A 19,817-nucleotide genomic window follows, 5' to 3' on the forward strand; every position below is an offset into this window, starting at 1 on the left:
ATATGCATCTCCGGTGTGGGCAGCGTTACCCAACTGTCTGGTTCAATTGGTGGAAAGCGTGCAGAAGTCTGCAGTAAGAATAATTTTTCCAGATTGCTCTTATGAGTCGGCACTCGTGCGCTGTGACTTGCCTACACTTTTGTCGCGCCGTGATGGGGCTTGCAGGCCTTTTTTCATGTAACATCAAGGAGTCCGGGTTCCTTTCACACCTGCTGCCGCAGCCCATGAATGTCGCTCATGGGTACGGGTTGAGGTCGGGTTTTTTCTCGTTCTGAATTCCGCTTTGTCAGAATAGACCGCCTTAGTAATTTTGTTACCCACAGTTGCAATAGGATTTAATTGTTTTTGCCTTCTGTGCCATGTGTAATTATGTGTTCTGCGTATTCTTGACCTCCCTTGTAATTTAGTGTTATACACTACCAAAATGGTTTAATAAACTGATTATTATCATGGCGAAAGCTATAGCAGATCACTTAGTGTCCTCAACCGGGTCTTAAGAAAAGAATATGAGCAACAAGAGAAAGATGCTTCTCCCCCACCCTCTTTCAGCTTCATACACGAGCGCAAAGGGGCCTCAAAGAGGCATCCCTTCTCTGTATAGTTCATTGCACTAGATCTGAAACACTAATTTAAACATAAAAAGACAAAGAAAACATCGTCTTAACAATAAAGGAGAACAATAAAGTTTCCTTGAAGAAATTCATGCATTATGCTTGCGTTAGTCCTAAAAGAAGTTCTTGCATTGGGGTCAGTCTATTGACATACCAACGAATTAGGGCTGACATAATCTTTAAAACTGAAGCAATAAACAAAAAATTCTTGCGTGTTGATATCTCAATAATTTATTTAAGAAGCAATTTCACTGCTCTACAGTGTCTTTGCCCAGATATTAGCTGTCTATCAAAACCGCTTTTTTAAACCTATTATACATGTAGGTACAATTCAAACGTATTGGTAAAATCGTCATATTATGTTATAATTTTGTTGAAGTCGTGATGTATGTGGAATTAAAATTGCATTCACCAGTCTAATGGGACAAAATTTGACAAGAAATGTTATGTTGAGCGAACCTTTAGACAGAAATGAATGGCGTTTAAAGCATTATTTTCATTATTACTATTATTATTATTATTTAAATATATACTTCTATCCTACGCCCAGCAATGAAATGCTGGGAATGGCAGTAAAATAAACAATTTTCTCATTCTGACTACAATTTCGTTATTAGGATGGATAGTAGTATTGATGATAAAAATATAAGGCAAAAGGTTTGTCGAGTCCGAAATCGACTGGAACACTTTTAGAGAGACTGCTTAAAGCTTGTCTGTGGCCTTAAAGCGAGTGAAGTGACTAAAAAGGGACTTTGTGAAAGACTAGGAATACTAGGCCGGGTTTTCGCGGAATTCTTTTCCTGCTGATCGGCAAGTGAAGCCAAGTACTGAATTACTGAGAAGACGAGAAAAAAAGGGGCAGAAAAGAAAAAAAAAGCAGGGAGAAGAGATCAAAGCGCGCGAAAGGTATAAGATGAGGAGGCAGTGTTCATTTCTGAATTAACCATTAGTTAAAAATTCCTTGTGCGCATGCCCGAACTTTGGAAGTGCAGATGAGGGCGGCACCAGAATCATAGCGTAGTGCTTCCAAACGTTCGGAAGCACAAGGAATTAGTGAAATCATGATGGAAAAGTGTCAAAAGTTATTGGGCATGCAACATACAGTTTGAAACTCATTATTCTGATCCATAGCAGAAGATAGAGGGAGAATCGCATGAAGAGAAGTTTAGATTTCTCTCGTCAATAATGTGTTATATTTACGATAAATCCTGATTTGGGCTTGGCTTTACAACTGAACTCTCTGAATAAGAGTCAGAACTGTAACCTATCGCACTTAGAAAAAGAGGCGTAACGAAACTCTATGGATTGTGCCGTTCAGTGTGGTTAGATTGACTTGAAACAATCTTATATCTTCATTTAAAAAAAAAAAGGTGCCATGAAAATAAAATCCGATGGCTCCCGAAAAATAAAACAATAGATTAAAATATCAAAAGGTTGAGTTTGATCGTCCGGGTGAACTTAGTCCTGAATAGGACTGTTGTTGTTGACAGTGACTGACGTTTCTACAACCTTTGCGGTAGTCATCTTCAGAGTCAAAGTGAGTTGTATCACGTCAGTTGATGGTATTATACTCTGGTTATTGATCTGATTGGTCAATTATGTCGCGATGTTATTGGTCGTCTGTAAGTTAAGCCGTGAAGTTATTGGCTATGAAGACTCGTAATCAGTGATTAGTGCGTTTCGATCCGTCTATTGTCACAGTTCAACAGTCGTCCATTGTTAGTCAAATTGTCAGTTCTCCAGTTGTTCTCTCGTAGTTAGTTTTGCTTGATCTCGTCAATAAATCGTTTGTACACAGGTTGTCGAAACGTCAGGTTGTCGAAACGTCAGTCACTGTCAACAACAACAGTCCTATTCAGGACTAAGTTCACCCGGACGATCAAACTCAACCTTTTGAAATGACTCCTGGGTTCAAACCTTTCACAGATTGAAATATATCACTTCAAACTTATTGGAAGCAGATCAACCAACATCGGCAGTGAATTGAAAAGTTTTGTCTCGGCTGTCTGCCATAGCGTAAGAATAGTGACGCATTGCTCATTATCAAAGGTGTAGAACAAAAGGCTGTATATTTATGACCATTCATTACAGCTTTTCTACCCTTACGCTCAGACGAAGAAAATTCTAGATAACTCAGTGAATTGTGAATTGTTTTCAAATAAAATGGATGGATGACCGAACAGACACAAATTTTATAGCCCCGCTTAGAATGCATTTCTAGAGGTCTAAAATTGTTCTAGAGAACCTAAAAAGTGTTTCGAACGCATCTGGGAGGAAACCGTCATTGGTAGCCTGAGTATCAGGCCTTTCTGGGGAAAAGGGGAAAGATGGAAGCGAAAAAGGGAGAGAGCTGAAGGAGAGAAACGCCTGACACAGATGCTTTTACTGGAGCCTTCCACCCCCACACAGCATGATTCGATACCATCCAATCAAAATCACTTCCGGTCATTGGGTTGTCAGCTTCACGTGTCAAAAAGCTCGCTTAAAATAAAGCTCACTTTACGGTCTGGCCGAGCTCCGGTGGTTGTGTTGCTACTATTTCCCTTTTTTCTGAAACCTCCAATGAGGAGTTTTCGAATACTTGTAATGTTAAACCTGCCGTTTTTGAGGAATTATAACATGTTTTAGGAATTGTGCTAATGTAAGATCGCCAACGCTCTGTTTGTAAATAAACGTGTGCCCGGAAAATTGTAAATTGCTTTTGTTTACAGAGTTACATCAGGCGCTTGTCTGGCAGCTAAAAAGCTGATGTTATCCCTCGTATTCTCGGGTGGTTGAAAGGAGCTGCGATGGTAAAACACCTATGCCCGGAAATTATCAAGCAGCAGCAAATTCCACCACTTCACAGAGAGCTCGTGAAAGCTGTTACAATTTCAAAAAGAAGTGAGAGCCTATAGCAAAGGTCAATCCCGCTGGCGAAATATGATGGCGCCCGCTTGAGCGTAAGACTTTTCAAAAGATGGAAAATTTTGGAAGAGGAAGCGAACGAATTCCAATCACGTACGCTATCGTAACCGCCACAAGCAAAGTCAAGCTTTTTAAAAGCATTGGTGCTGTCGGCTATCTCAAACATGGCTACCTCGCTCTATTTTCATTTGCGGTAACAATACCCTTTTAACGGCATGATGTTGTAAATCAGGTCTTAGATATCTGAAACACTGATATCGTCTTCTTTGTCCCGGTCTTGTGAAACCAATACTCGGACATAGTTTCGGCAGAAGCTGGTATATGAGGCTTTTCCATGCTCCGAGTACTCCGAGTACAACTTTCCTTTAAACTACGAGGCCTTGAAAACACAATTCTTGCTCGGGTTTTAGTTTTATTCCAGGAAAGAACTTGAGAGCGCCCCCTAGAGCCTTTTTGAATTCCTCTCTGCGTCTCTGTCCATAAAATTATCACATACCGGTAACATGAAATCAAAACATGAAACATCTATGAAAAATTTCAATGGCTTCTCCTTGCCGATCGCTCTTTCGGTCGGTGACGTCAGGGGGTATTGTGTCTTATCCAATCACTGCCACATCCAGATTTTGGATGTGTCACACGATCTGCTGAATGGTTTTGTGTCAGGCCTTCCTTTCTCTTCTCCCCCTCCCCACTCCCCCATCTAAAATCTCCTCTCCCCTAGCCCCTTAGGAAGGCCTGATACTCAGGCTACGTCATTGGGTGCCCCTGATAAAATGTATTTTGAACTAATACATGTATTTTCAGAAGTAGAAGAACTTGCAAGTTGAACGGGGAGCGCTCGCCGTGATGTGCGTCGTCCGGTCTCCACTGACTGATTCAGCTCATTAAAGCTTGCATCAAACTGTTAATTAGAGAGTTAAGAATTAATTATCAAACAGAAATGCTTTACTCAGGGAGCACCCAACGTAAATTTTCGGAAAATATCTGTTCGGAAGACGATTTGAGATCTAGAATCTTCGGAACATTTGTTGTAAGATTTCTTGCTTGCCTGCCTCTCCTAGGATTTTCGAACATCTAAAAAATGGTATAATTGCCCATTTTTAACGGATTTTTACCCTTAAAAGGTCACCTAGAATTTTCGGGAGTCTTTTTTCTGGCTGAAATTTTCGAAAAGGTAAGTTTGGATCCCTATAATTTTCGGATCACTAGACTCTTAGCTAGGAAATCCGAACAGATTAAAAATTTTTAGGACATAAAAATATGCCTATATCTACCGTTTAAATACAAAATACGTTTAACAATGCTATGTTTAAGTGGTATTGAACTATATTCTCGTTGGGCGCCCCTGTTTAGTGAACTGTTGCAAAGCAATTGAGAACAGTAATACTACTTGCTGTTTGAGATTACACTGATAGGGAACAGGATATTTATCAGGGGCACCCAACGGCAATTTTCGGGAAGATATCTGTTCGGAAGACGATTTGAGATCTAGAATTTTCGGAGCATTTGTTGTAAAATTTTTTGCTTGCCTGCCTCTCCTAGGATTTCCGAACATCTACAAAATGGTATAATTACCCATTTTTAACGGATTTTGACCCTAAAAAAGGCCACCTAGAATTTTCGGGAGCCTTTTCCTGGCTGAAGTTTTCGAGAAGGTAAGTTTTTATCCCTATAATTTTCGGATCACTAGACTTTCAGCTAGGAAATCCGAACAGATGAAAAGTTTTTAGGGGATAAAAATATGCCTATATCTACCGTTTGAATACTAAAATACGTTCAACAATGCTATGTTAAGTGGTTTTGAACTATATCCTCGTTGGGTGCCCCTGATTTATGTGAACTGTGTTTTGGAATCTCCGCTTAACTATGAGTTTAAGGTACGAGAACGTTCAAAGTGCTTATTTCAGTCATCTTTTCGCAAACACTGTTCTGAACTCAAGTACAGAAGCATAAAGAAACTCATTATTGAACAGTCCGTTGGGGTCAAAGTGACTTGAAAAGAAATCTCTTACTTTTCAATAAAGTATCTGTTAACATAGCTAGTGTTTCCAAACTAAAAATCTATTCCAGTCGTAATATTCCATTTGAAACTTATGATCGGGAGCAAACGAACTGCATAAATGGTAAATAACAAAAGGAACTCGGTATGTCACAGCTGGTTGACAAAGCGTGATCGGCAGACTTAAGTGGCGCAGGCACAGAGCATTTAATATCCCTACGCTAACACCACGCTATGACATGTCTTTAATACAGGTAAAACGCTTAGAGGCAGAAAGATCTAGATAACTAAATGAACTGTGAATTGTTTTTAAGGTGAATTTGATGAACAAAGTAAGAACCTTTTTCCAAAATAGCACTCGGGCTCTCCGCTCAACTAGTGAGGATTTCACAAGTATATTAAAGTGTGTGTCATGCCATTTGAAACGTAGATTAAAAAACATCCACAACGTACAGATTAAGAAGAATTACATGAATGGATTGTTAATAATTGGACGGAATAACGGCATGCTTGTGCTTTCGTTATCAGAAACAAAGAAAAAGATCAAAGTGCAAATCTTGAGTTTCATAAGCTCTTTAAACAAGAAGAACTTTCAGCCTCTCAATCATCCAGTCTCCTTCTTCACTCCAAATCCCCACCGATGCAACTCCACAATTTGTTTAGAAACTAACCCCTTCATTTATCAGCCTTGATTGGACGTTCCAATAAAAAAACATGTCCTTAGAACTGGATGCATGTAGCAGGGGAAGTGCACGTAAGGCAATTTTTGGAATACCAGAACGTGCTTTGTGCGTCTCAGTTGATTAACAGACCGAAAACCAACTATCAGCCTGGTAAATTTAACTGGCCTCCCCGGTGAGAGAGGGTGACGTTTTTAGCGCTAGTTATTTCTCCCTGAGAGGGCCTAGCACCTTAACGTCCGCTTCTCAATCTTTGAATCTACGATGACCAATACAATCTACTTTTGACCAAATTTCTGTACGTCAATTCAGATCGCCACCGATGCATCTCCAGAATTTCTTTAGAAACCAACCCCTTCATTCATAACTGATTCATCAACCGGATATAATTGATTTTCGGTCTGTTAAGCAGATTGAATAGAAGCGCTGTATATATATATCCCACTCCAAACACTCACTCGAGAGCAAAGGAAGCATGACAAGGTAGTGAACTGTAAATTGTTTTTAAGATAACTTGAACAAAGTTAGATCCTTTTTTTTCCGAATAAGCTAAATTCATCACTGCACTTTCAGAATAAAGTCCATTTGTGCAAAAAACCAGTCATAAAATACCATTTAAAACTTTCTTTCGTTAGCAGAAGGACTGTACTAACAGTAAATTGCCCGCGAGGGGAATTGAAAATCCTGCTTTGTTGTGTCTACGATGGTAAAAGATCTCAAAGTGCAAATTTTTAATTTCCATAAATCTTTAAATAAACTTGGAAAAATAGTTCAGTCACTCATTAATCCTCTGCTCTTTGTTCTGCAAACATCTCAGGGACGAACTGAATTCGCAACTTTTTCAAAGTTTACATACGGTAAGGAAACTAAAGATTGATTTAATTGTATCAAGGAAGAGTGGGGCTCGTTTTCAAAATATGCTAAGCCATTGGACTGATTGACGTCTGCCGTTTCTTTTAAAATCAGTCGAGCTCTTGTATCTCAGCCAGGGCGTTTGCAAACAACGCTGATCTTATTTTTATTCTCGAGCTTTAATACGCCTTCGTTTATTGCGGCTGCATTGGTTGCATGTGGAGTAACTTTGAAAAGACAACTAAGTGAGGGAAACTAAGGAAGGTTGAGAGAGCGGAGAATTTCTAACGTAACAGCAGTGAGAAAACTCAGTTTCGCAATAGAGAACGGTTTTGTGGTTTTAAATACTTCTATATGTACGGGTGGCTTCATTTGCAACATCGGGTATAGTTGTCGCATTTTCCTGTTGGATTTTTTTAGCAATGTTCATATTTTGTTTTAAAACAATCGTAATTTAGCGCCCACCTATGGGTGATGCGTTCCCAACAACAACAAGGGTCTTTTAGTTGAGGAGGCACTAGAGATGAGGTTAATACTTTGTTCAAACTATGAATACCATATTTCAAAGGACTGTTGGTTTCGTATACCGCTTAAGGCTGTAATTATTTACTTTTAATTAACACTTAATGCTTCTTGGAGAGCCTGTATCTACAAATGCTTTTTGATCTGGACTTTGTAGCACAACGCACTAATAGCAAGTTCCTTAACTTTCTGTGGTGAAAAATTCTATCATCAAGACGAGGTTTTGGCGACTCAAACGTAGACTGCAAGCAGTCTCTCCTTCTCTTCAGATTTTTTGTGTCTCGCACGTTTCGCTCGACGGAATAAGAAAAAATTGAGACTGCGCATGCTTGAAGTCTAATTCAAACTTGGTGGCCATGCATGTAAGATGTTCGGCTTGTGTTCGGCTCATGTGAATTACGGCATCTGAATAGTGACGTATTGCTCATTATCAGAGGTGTAGAACAAAAGGCTGTATATTGATGACCATTCATTACAGCTTTTCTACCCTTACGCTCAGACGAAGAAAATTCTAGATAACTCAGTGAATTGTGAATTGTTTTCAAATAAAATGGATGGATGACCGAACAGACACAAATTTTATAGCCCCGCTTAGAATGCATTTCTAGAGGTCTAAAATTATTCTAGAGAACCTAAAAAGTGTTTTGAACGCATTTGGGAAGAAACCGTCATTGGGTGCCCCTAATAAAATGTATTTTGAACTAATACATGTATTTTCCGAAGTAGAAGAACTTGCAAGTTGAACGGGGAGCGCTCGCCGTGATGTGCGTCGTCCGGTCTCCACTGACTGATTCGGCTCATTAAAGCTTGCATCAAACTGTTAATTAGAGAGTTAAGAATTAATTATCAAACAGAAATGCTTTACTGTTAGTGAACTGTTGCAAAGCAATTGAGAAAAGTAATACTACTTGCTGTTTGAAATTACACTGATAGGGAACAGGATATTTATGTGAACTGAGCTGAACTGTGTTTTGGAATCTCCGCTTAACTATGAGTTTAAGGTACGAGAACGTTCAAAGTGCTTATTTCAGTCATCTTTTCGCAAACACTGTTCTGAACTCAAGTACAGAAGCATAAAGAAACTCATTATTGAACAGTCCGTTGGGGTCAAAGTGACTTGAAAAGAAATCTCTTACATTTCAAAAAAGTATCTGTTATCATAGCTAGTGTTTCCAAACTAAAAATCTATTCCAGTCGTAATATTTCATTTGAAACTTATGATCGGGAGCAAACGAACTGCATAAATGGTAAATAACAAAAGGAACTCGGTATGTCACAGCTGGTTGACAAAGCGTGATCGGCAGACTTAAGTGGCGCAGGCACAGAGCATTTAAGATCCCTACGCTAACACCACGCTATGACATGTCTTTAATACAGGTAAAACGCTTAGAGGCAGAAAGATCTAGATAACTAAATGAACTGTGAATTGTTTTTAAGGTGAATTTGATGAACAAAGTAAGAACCTTTTTCCAAAATAGCACTCAGGCTCTCCGCTCAACTAGTGAGGATTTCACAAGTATATTAAAGTGTGTGTCATGCCATTTGAAACGTAGATTAAAAAACATACACAACGTACAGATTAAGAAGAATTGCATGAATGGATTGTTAATAATTGGACGGAATAACGGCATGCTTGTGCTTTCGTTATCAGAAACAAAGAAAAAGATCAAAGTGCAAATCTTGACTTTTCATAAGCTCTTTAAACAAGAAGAACTTTCAGCCTCTCAATCATCCAATCTTATTCTTCACCCCAAATCCCCACCGATGCAACTCCACAATTTGTTAAGAAACTAACCCCTTCATTTATCAGCCTTAATGGACGTTCGAATAAAAAAAATGTCGTTAGAACTGGATGCATGCAGCAGGGGAAGTGCATTAACAGTTGATTAAGAGACCGAAAACCAACTATCAGCCTGGTAAATTTAACTGGCCTCCCCGGTGAGAGAACGTGACGTTTTTAGCGCTAGTTATTTCTCCCGGAGAGGACCTAGCATCTTAACGTCAGCTTCTCAATCTTTGAATCTGCGATGATCAATACAATCTACTTTTGACCAAATTTCTGTACGTCAATTCAGATCGCCACCGATGCATCTCCAGAATTTCTTTAGAAACCAACCTCTTCATTCATCAACCGGATCTCCGTAATTGATTTTCGGTCTAGTAGGCATATTGAATAGAGGCAGAGTACAGGGTCGTAACATGGTATGTGGGCTCAGGGCTCAAAGCCCAAAATATGACTGGGATCAGGGCTCAAAGGAAAGGGCTCAGGGCTCAGAAGAATGGGATCAGGGATCACAAGGCTTTTGAGGCCGAATCAGGGATCAGGTCTATTACACGGTCTAAAATTCTCTTATCACAATATTTTTCCGCTTTAATAATAAGGTTTGTGTCCACAGTATTTCCTAGCCGAGGTACATTACCTATTCTTGCTTCCGGCTGGCGGCAGTTCCTGTCATACGAAGTCCTGGTTGTTTGACGAAAACATGGTATCATATTCTTAATTTATTTATTGTTAAGGGCACCGTAATATGAATCTCAAGTCACTTTTCTCGCTTTGTAACGCAACTCCTCAACGCGCTGTCAACGCCAGAAGGCAGAGAAAGCGATTTATACATACCTTTTTTTTGCGAGAAATGGGGAAGAAAAAGGACAAAAAGAAATCCTGTGACAGAGAAAGGTACGTAAGTACTTCCTTGACTGATTTACTCCTGGCAAGGGTCCAAGCATAGAGTTTTCCGGCCGATCAAAACATAACAATACCGCCAGGACAATAGACAAACCGATTCATTGAAAGTGGAATTTACTGTATAGGTCCCGATTGCCTCATCGCCGCAAGCAAGTCACAAGGCGACAATAAATCAAGGTTCGTATTTTTTGACCAGCAACTTAACTCTTAAAAGTACTTAAATAATTAGAATGGACGTCAAAAGTAGAATACAAAAGTACAATGAATTCCCGCGCTTTGTTGCAAAATAAATGCTTTCTCGCAATTTAATAAATCTGCTCTAACTGCATGGAGTTTTAGGGTCATCTCGAACTCTGATGAGAAACCGAGATCGGTTCACCTTCCAGTACTAGTATTGGGCCGGGAAAGTAAAGGACACATTCCATTACTGTATAACTGATAAACGCTTGTATGATAAATAGTCTGAAATTACAGTGTAGAATCAGTGAAAATAAGTGGAACACCAAAGATTTACCTCGGTGAAATAAAAGTAACAAAACCTTAATAGTTTATTTTCTTTAGTTTTTTTTTTATAAAATAAACGGTTGAATTAGTGAAAGGAATGTTGCATACTAGGTACAAGTAGCAGAGTCTGCAGGAATTTAATATATTATAGCACTCAGCATGAAGGGCCACCAGTAAGGGGCCCACTATTTGATTTTTGAGCCGGGGATGGGTTAGTTTTTTCATGCAAGATTTTTTCAGACCTCATTCGTGCAGTGGCTATTTTGTTTTGTACAAAATTTACAGACTTTAGTGACAATATTGATCTACAAGAATTTTTTCTGCCCTTTGGGCTATTCGGCCTCGGCTTATGTAATGGTTGGCCCCGAAAGGTATCACCACCTTAGATTTGGAGCCTGATTTTTTTAGTGGAGTGACAACACCAGCTCTGAACGAATACGCATCGCGGCGGCCCAGCTGCCTTTTAGAATCAATAGAGAGGCTCTACCAATCCTCGTTTATCTTTTATACCGGTCCTCAAAGCCATTACACACAAAGAAAGCTGGGTCCAAAGGCACCGGAATGGCTTCGAAAGTCGCACGGCAAGAGTAAACCTTAAGGAGGATATGTACGAGGAAACGAGCGCGGAGGGAAAGGAGCGACAAAGAAAGGCATTGCAGAGCTTTGCGAAGGAATTCGGACGGGGTGTACGACAGCAACGAACAAGACGGAAGACCAAAGAAAGTGCTGGTACACTTCTACTTGCTCTGAGTATGTTCAGAAGGAATGCGTCGGCATATAGAGAAGTCGATCTGCTGAAAGAGGTTCAAGGGAGTGAAGGACAAACTACAGTTCAAGACGCCGCCTAAGAATATGAGATTATCTATTCAAAAGGCGATGTAGTTGCTCTCAAGCACAATGACAAGAGGTATATCATCCTTTCTTCCTTGCAGTTCTTTTAAAAGATCTCCACCATAACGGTAACGCATTCCTGGAAGATCACATGGCTGGAACAGTCAGAGGAAGATCCCCTTGTATACCAGACTGGCCACCGTGACGATAGAAATTCACCTGAGCGTATATCATCGGGAAAGTTCAAATAATAAAAGATGGAAACAACTTCTGTTTGAGCTGCCTTGAAGAGCAACGCCTAGTTGCATTGCTCCATGCAGGGGTCAGTTGAATCAGATGATTCACCTGCGTCAGGTGGTCACGAAGAGAAAGGGGAGCAAGCTCCGGCGGACAACTTTTCAGAGCCAATTAGATTTGAAGCTGGAAGGAGTAGGTCTGGAAGACCTACAACAAGATATGTCCTCTGACAATCTACAATGGTTATGAAGCCAGGAAAAGCCGTTAATGGGCTTGACACAGAAAAGCTGTTAAACTGTAGAACCTGTGGCTTGCATCATTTAATTTTTCTACTTCATGTAAAGCAGGTATTTTGTCATTGGTAATTGATCGTGATCCTCACTGTAACACAAACAGTGTGTGAGAGGAAATTCGCATAAGACTACAACATCAACAGGGATAGCAGAATAGAAAGCTCTGATAGAACCTACAACTTGCACTAAAAAATTAAAGTTAATGTTTTTTCTCATCAACCCATTTGAGCATGTTCTATGTTCTAGATTTGGAGATAAAAAAAGTTGCCTAAGTTAGAATTTTGTGTAAAAAACATGGATGGGATCAATTCTTTTATCAGGGCTCAGGGATAAAAATTTTGGGGAAAATGGGGCTCAGGGATCAAAATGAAGGAAAGAAAAATAGGGATCAGTGGGACCCGGATATACCATGTTACGACCCTGAGAGTATGTACATCCCACTCCAAACACCCACTCGAGGGCAAAGAAGGTGACTTGAACAAAGTTAGATTCCTTTTTTTTCCGAATAAGCTAAATTCATCACTGAACTTTCAAAATAAAATCCATTTGTGCAAAAAAACAGTCATAAAATACCATTTAAAACTTTCTTTCGTTAGCAGAAGGACTGTATTCACAGTAAATTGCCCGCGAGGAGAATGTGTTGTGTCTACGATGGTAAAAGATCTCAAAGTGCAAATTTTTAATTTCCATAAATCTTTAAATAAACTTGGCAAAACAGTTCAGGTCACTCATTAATCCTCTGCTCTTTGTTCTGCAAACATCTCAGGGACGAACTGAATTCGCAACTTTTTCAAAGTTTACATACGGTAAGGAAACTAAAGATTGATTTTATTGTATCAAGGAAAAGTGGGGCTCGTTTTCAAAATATGCTACGCCATTGGGCTGCTTGAATTCTGCCCTTTCTTTTAAAATCAGTCGAGCTCTTGTATCTCAGCCAGGGCGTTTGCAAACAACGCTGATCTCATTTTTATTCTCGAGCTTTAATACGCCTTCGTTTATTGCGGCTGCATTGGTTGCATGTGGAGTAACTTTGAAAATAAAACTAAGTGAAGGAAACTAAGGAAGGTTGAGAGACCGGAGAATTTCTAACGTAACAGCAGTGAGAAAACTCAGTCTCGTAATAGAGAACGGTTTTGTGGTTTTAAATACTTCTATATTTACGGGTGGCTTCATTTGCAACATTGGGTATAGCTGTCGCATTTTCCTGTTGGTTTTTTTTAGCAATGTTCATATTTGGTTTTAAAACAATCGTAATTTAGCGCCCACCTATGGTTAATACGTTCCCAACAACAACCAGGGTCTTTTAGTTGAGGAGGCACTAGAGATGAGGTTAATACTTTGTTCAAACTATGAACAACATATTTCAAAGGACTTTTGGTTTCACATACCACTTAGTATAGGTAATAGCATGATTTGTAGTGATATTTGGCATAAATACCACGAGTGATATTTCGAAATTGTTATGCGTAATTTCACGAGCCGTTAGGCGAGTGAAATTTGAGACAATTTTGAAATATCACGAGTGGTATTTATGCCAAATATCACGTACAAATCATGCTGTTATTTGTTTATACTACTACCCGCAGAAGGTTTGTAATTTTCACATGTAGGTATTTCAAATTAAGCTGAAATACCACTGCTCTAAGCCAATCAGATTGCAGAAGTTTCTCATGTAGAAGTATAAAGGCTGTAATTATTTACTTTTAATTAACACTTAATGCTTCTTGGAGAGCCTGTATCTACAAATGCTTTTTGATCTGGACTTTGAAGCACAACGCACTAATAGCAAGTTCCTTAACTTTCTGTGGTGAAAAATTCTATCATCAAGACGAGGTTTTGGCGACTCAAACGTAGACTGCAAGCAGTCTCTCCTTCTCTACAGATTTTTTGTGTCTCGCACGTTTCGCTCGACGGAATAAGAAAAAATTGAGACTGCGCATGCTTGAAGTCTAATTCAAACTTAGTGGCCATGCATGTAAGATGTTCGACTTGTGTTCGGCTCATGTGAATTACGGCATCTGAATAAATTTAGTCGGCTTAGACTATTGTGGATCAGCCTAAATTTAAATTCGATTCGGGCCTAAATCACAGTCGTCTAATTCAATCTTGGTGGATTTTATTTAGTGAGTACCCTGACGCGAAAAGCATGTAGATGTTCGGCTCGTGTTCGGCTCATGTGAATTACGGCACCTCAATCAATTTAGCCGGTTTAGAATATTGTGGATCAGCATAAATTTGAATTCGATTCGGGCCTAAATCACAATCAGCTGCGAAAATCACTGTTAGCCCAAGCTTAAATAACACTGTAAAATGAAAAGAGCCAATTTGGCCCCAAAAATGGGGCCAAAACGGGTGAGTCCAGAAAGGTACTGTTTTGGGGGCCGATTCAGCCCCATTGAGATGGGGCTCTTTTGGCACCCAAATTTGGGGCTAAATGGAGCCTTGCATCGGGGCCACATTAGACTATGCAAAGGGTCAATATGGAAAACTATAAGGCCACTTCGGATTTGCCATTAGCCAAAACAGCCCATCAGTATTGTTGCGTAACATTGGAAATAAAATGAGGATTTGTATGGGGAAAAAAACGACGTTTCTCGAACCAATGAAAATGTGAAAGGATTTCAATTATACGGTTTACCTTACTCAAAATGTGTGTTGCTTTTTTTTTGTGTAGTTCATGGGCCGATTCTTTTAATCGACTCCTTTTTCAATCATTTTATGGGCTTTACTGTAGAGTGAAAATTGGTCGCACTCAAACCTATAAAATGGCCGTAAATCAGGCAGCTCGCGTACACTACACAGGAAGGAAGCCAAAAATGTTTTATGTAAGGTAAGCCGTTTTTGTTGTAATCCTTTTTCATTCGACTCGTAGGGTTTCAGAAAAATACGCAAAAACATTTCGAGCTGAGGTTACCTGTGCGTCGATCTGTCCGCTAAGATCAGTTTTGTGACAAGACATTGGCCATTGTTGAAAAGCTTTCACGATCCTAGAAGAGTGGTCTAACTCTTTACTTTATTTTATCTGCAGCTGTGGCTGAGCTGAAGAAACGTCATGTTTTTCTGGTGGTTTTTCACTCTCGTTTCACTGTATCTTGCACACGGCTATCAAGGTAATGTTACTTAGATTAAAGCTTTAGATAAATATTAAAGAAAGAGATAATTCAAAATGGTTTTACAAGCCCTAACACACACGGCCTGAATCTATCACTCGGGCAAAAATTTGCCTTTTCTTCTGTCAGTAAGATAACCAACAGTTATTGATTATGAGGTTGGCAATATGTGAAGAATTATGCAGATTAATATTGAGCCGGATGCTATTTCGGTTTCGCCTGGATAACAACCTGCCTAGATCACACGCAGCCCAGACGTAGTGTGTGTCAACAACATGGACAGAATTGGATCGCATGGGAGACTGAAACGTTATCAAAGAATTTAGATTTAGATTTAGACTAAGAGTAGACAAATTATACTAAAGAGGAATTTAATAATATTTCAAGGATAAATATATCTTTTAATTACCATTATCTCTTTGTGTATTGACTAGTCTTGGTTTATTTTGCCCTGAAAATTTCTTTGTTTCTTATCGAATCTGACGCTCTTACGAGCCGCCACATTTAAAAACCCTATTAGCGAACTAAAATAGCCTAGAAGTCAAACTATAACAAAACAAAGGTAACTATTATGTAATATCCGAAGTAAATAGTCCCCAGTGCAAAACTCGACAAAATGCCACTTAAACCGGCCAGGAGCTAGAAGGAGAGTGTAAAACAGGGGCACCCAACGAGGATATAGTTCAAAACCACTTAAACATAGCATTGTTGAACGTATTTTAGTATTTAAACGGTAGATATAGGCATATTTTTATCCCCTAAAATCTTTTCATCTGTTCGGATTTCCGAAAATCATAGGGATCAAAACTTACCTTTTCGAAAATGTCAGCCAGGAAAAGGCTCCCGAAAATTCTTGGTGGCCTTTTTTAGGGTAAAAATCCGTTAAAAATGGCCGGATTATACCATTTTGTAGATGTTCGAAAATCCTAGGAGAGGCAGGCAAGCAAGAAATTTTACAACAAATGTTCCGAAAATTCTAGATCTCAAATCGTCTTCCGAACAGATATTTTCCGAAAATTGCCTTTGGGTGCCCCTGTGTAAAATTAAGTGTGCAGTGTATATGGTCGAAAGTCCATGTAATTAAATTTCCGTTTTAGAGAGAAATTGGGCTATTTCGTCTTCCTGTAGCTTTTAAACGCCTATTTTCGTTTTCACTGGCTAGGCTGCTGTACTCTAAAGCTGTGCACAACGGAGAAGCGGAGAAAATTAAGAAGGTGAAATCTTTAGTTAATGAAATCGGGTCAGAGTAGATATTTGTGTCCGAATCGGATCCGATTACCCAGAAACCCGTAAACATCCGAATGATAACACGGGTATTGAATAATCACCTCCCATGCCTGAAGCATTTATGGGTGGCTTTATTTGAGTAGATCATCGTCGATTACATTTTTAACTTCTTACCGATTCTTCTAATGGATAATTTAATTCTTGCGGGCAACGCCTAAAATGCCAGTGTGGGAAAGATGATACATGTTTTTTCTCTTTCAGAGGACAGCTCTACTTGCGACAATTCTCCATTGGATATATCACTCGTAATCGACAGGACCCAAAGCGTAGGTGCCAAAAACTATGATAGGATGTTGGACGCTGTTAAAAACCTCGTTTCTCAGTTTAAAGTGGGTGAAGACCAAACCCACTTCTCAATAATTACGTACGCTGGTGATCCAGAACTTCGCGTCAAACTGAATGATAAAAAATACCACAGCAATGAGGAGCTGGAGAAGCTTTTTGACTACATGAAGGAAAATGATATATTAGGAAGACCCACGAGGACTGATAAAGCACTAACGGCGGTTGCCGAAAAGGTCTTTGTTTCAGAGAATGGTGATCGACCAAATTCACCCAATGTCATGATCATTTTTACCGACGGGAAGACTAACCCTAAATCAGAGAGTTATGATATTGTTGTGCCGAAACTTGAGGTAAGCAGTTAATTGTTCTTAACATATTTATCGCAACTTTCGATTTATTGCAGTTTATACACTTTTATCAACTATAACGACTAAAAGTGCTCTACTGTCTACAGCTTCGTGTGGGCATGACAGAAACGAAAGCAACATTTATCAGCTGATTTATGTGGGACACAAATACCTATTATTTTTTAGAAAAGGGGGATCCATCGAATTGCTGTTGGCATTGGAAAAAAGATCAGTCAAACAGAGCTTGAAAGAATGGCCGGGAGTAAAGACCGAGTAGTGAATGTAAAGAACTTCGGCAACGATCTGAGAAACAAGTTAGATACTATTATAGAAAGTGTCTGCAGTAAGTTTTCTTTTTTCTCATTGATATAGTTATGCAAAATAGTCTGGAGAAACCTTTCCAGTCGTGTAGTACCAGTTAAAATTCAGGGGCACCCAACGACTTTTTTCTGTAACATAACTGTTCGAAGGAGCAGTAAAGACACATCGGTAGGTAAATGAAAAGAATACTCTCTTTGGGAAATCCCGACCCCGGCCTTTCAGGCTGGTTTTTCACTATCAAAAAACATTTGGGTAATGGAAGAACGTTTTTGCATGTTTACCGCTTTCTTATACGATCATTCTTAAAAGAATTATCATAAGTTAAGTGTTAAACATTGTTTCCCTGCTTTTAGGCCGACCCAGGCATAAGCCTCCCCTAGCGATTAAGACCGGGTTTGCTCCGCGAATTCACATTACTTAACAATTAATGAATGAGGCTGAGTATCTTATGAAGAATTATGGAGATCGAGGAGCGTGTTATCCGTCGAAGCCGTAGGCCGAGGCGGATAACACCCTCCGAAAAATAGGTAAAAGAATGAATGGCATTATTATTCATACAAAATATTTCTCCGAATTCTGATTGGCTAAAGGCACATGTTTAATTCACCATAACCAGTTACTGGTGACCAAATTTGGAAGAAAATTACTTTTAGCGAGGAAATGACGTCAAAAATGAAACGTTCTTGGACTGTTAATGCACTGTTAACCGAGAAGGCCTGGGGACGAGGTTGAGTTGTTTTGAATGTAAACTTGAAAAATGGCGGAGATTTCAGTCGTTTCAAGCGTAAGAACTAGGAGAAAAAATAGGTAAAAACATGGCAAGAACAGCAAGACGACAACTCGAAGGGCGACATCTGCTATTTGGAGAATATTTGCGGAGCTGGACAAACCTAAACGTGCACTATCGCACATGAACTTAACATCGATGGATCGATGGAGGTAATCATGTTTTGCCATTGTTTTTAAACTAAGAATTATTTTGACTGAATAATAAAAAAATTATTGAATTCGGCTTTCATATCATATCCTCGATCTCCATAACTCTTCATAAGATACTCAGCCTCATTCATTAATTGTTAGTTACCAAGTTGCTTGTGAAAAAGACTATGTTTTATTTGCTTCACTACTTACGGCTTAGTACTCTTTTAAAATGCATGGGAGAAATTCAAATTCCCTTTTTACAAATTTAGCATCTAATTTCTTTCCAGATATCGATGGAGGGTTCACTGAGTGGAGTGAATGGTCTGAGTGCTCGGCCACATGTGGTGGTGGAACCCATCAACGTTCTAGGACTTGCACCAATCCACCTCCAAAAAATGATGGAAAACCTTGCAGTGAACAGGTCAACCTTGGTCCCCCTAAAGAAACCGAAAACTGCAACACTCAGGACTGTCGTAAGACCTGAATTCTCTTTTATTATTATTTAAATCGTTGGTGGTGTTGTGAAACAGTCTTACCAGAAATTTTGTTTTTTATACCGATTGAGCATTAAAAGCCAATTGAAATTTTGCAAGTAAAGTAAACCGACAAACCCTTTTCATTGCTACTAGCTTTTCCTTTGTGTTTTTCTTGCATTAAACATTCCTTTTCAACGCATTAAGTGATGGGCCTAATTCACTTTTTTTTAGCGGTGCCGGGTGGTTACATTAGCTGGTCTAAATGGGCTGAATGTAGCGTGACGTGTGGTGGAGGAGTTCAGAAACGCTCAAGGACCTGTACTAATCCCCCTCCTTCCGGGGGTGGACCAACCTGCATCGAGCAAAACCTGGGACCCGCCGAGGAAACCCAGGAATGTAACTCAAACGATTGTCGTAAGTATTACTTTTTGGAGCATTAGTCTACAGTTTACTATCAATCAATAGCACGCCATTCGTTTTCTTTTTTTTTTTTCTATTTCCTGTCAGCGGTACCTGGCGGATGCTCTGAATGGTCAAACTGGGGAGAATGCACTGTGACTTGTGGTGAAGGAGTTCAGAAACGTTCAAGGACCTGCACCAATCCCCCTCCGTCTGATGGTGGGCCAACGTGCATCGAGCAAAACCTGGGACCAACTGAGGAAACCCAGGAGTGTAACACGCGAGACTGTGGTAAGCCATTTCCAATCGACGACTATATTCAGAAACTAGAAGCGGTGGGAGAGTATACTTGGGCATCATTGTGTTTTTCTATGTGTCATCGATGTTTGAGTGGTCAGTAGTTTTTTTAATGTTAAGTCTTATTGGATGTGGTTTGGTATAAAAATGGTAGCATCGCAATTCGTAATTAACATACATTTATAAATTGGCTCACCCCCAATAGTGAATACGGTTGAAGAAATATATATTTATAGCCTACGAGAGAAAAGA

At 39.5% G+C, this 19,817-nt stretch overlaps 2 protein-coding genes across 3 annotated transcripts in view; both read left to right on the top strand.

Moving 5' to 3' along the window:
* Positions 1-19,817, top strand: part of LOC140951534 (uncharacterized) — a 262,305-nt gene that overhangs the window by 232,360 nt on the left and 10,128 nt on the right. The window lies entirely within an intron of this gene.
* Positions 1-19,817, top strand: part of LOC140930005 (uncharacterized) — a 38,111-nt gene that overhangs the window by 11,343 nt on the left and 6,951 nt on the right. The window contains exons 6-9 of the mRNA XM_073379670.1: positions 16,721-17,154; positions 17,338-17,494; positions 18,681-18,866; positions 19,101-19,283. Coding sequence (XP_073235771.1) covers positions 16,721-17,154; positions 17,338-17,494; positions 18,681-18,866; positions 19,101-19,283 — 960 coding nt within the window. The remainder of the gene's footprint in view (positions 1-16,720; positions 17,155-17,337; positions 17,495-18,680; positions 18,867-19,100; positions 19,284-19,817) is intronic.

Source organism: Porites lutea, chromosome 1 (genome assembly GCF_958299795.1).
Source record: "Porites lutea chromosome 1, jaPorLute2.1, whole genome shotgun sequence".
Classification (NCBI taxonomy): Eukaryota; Metazoa; Cnidaria; class Anthozoa; order Scleractinia; family Poritidae; genus Porites; species Porites lutea.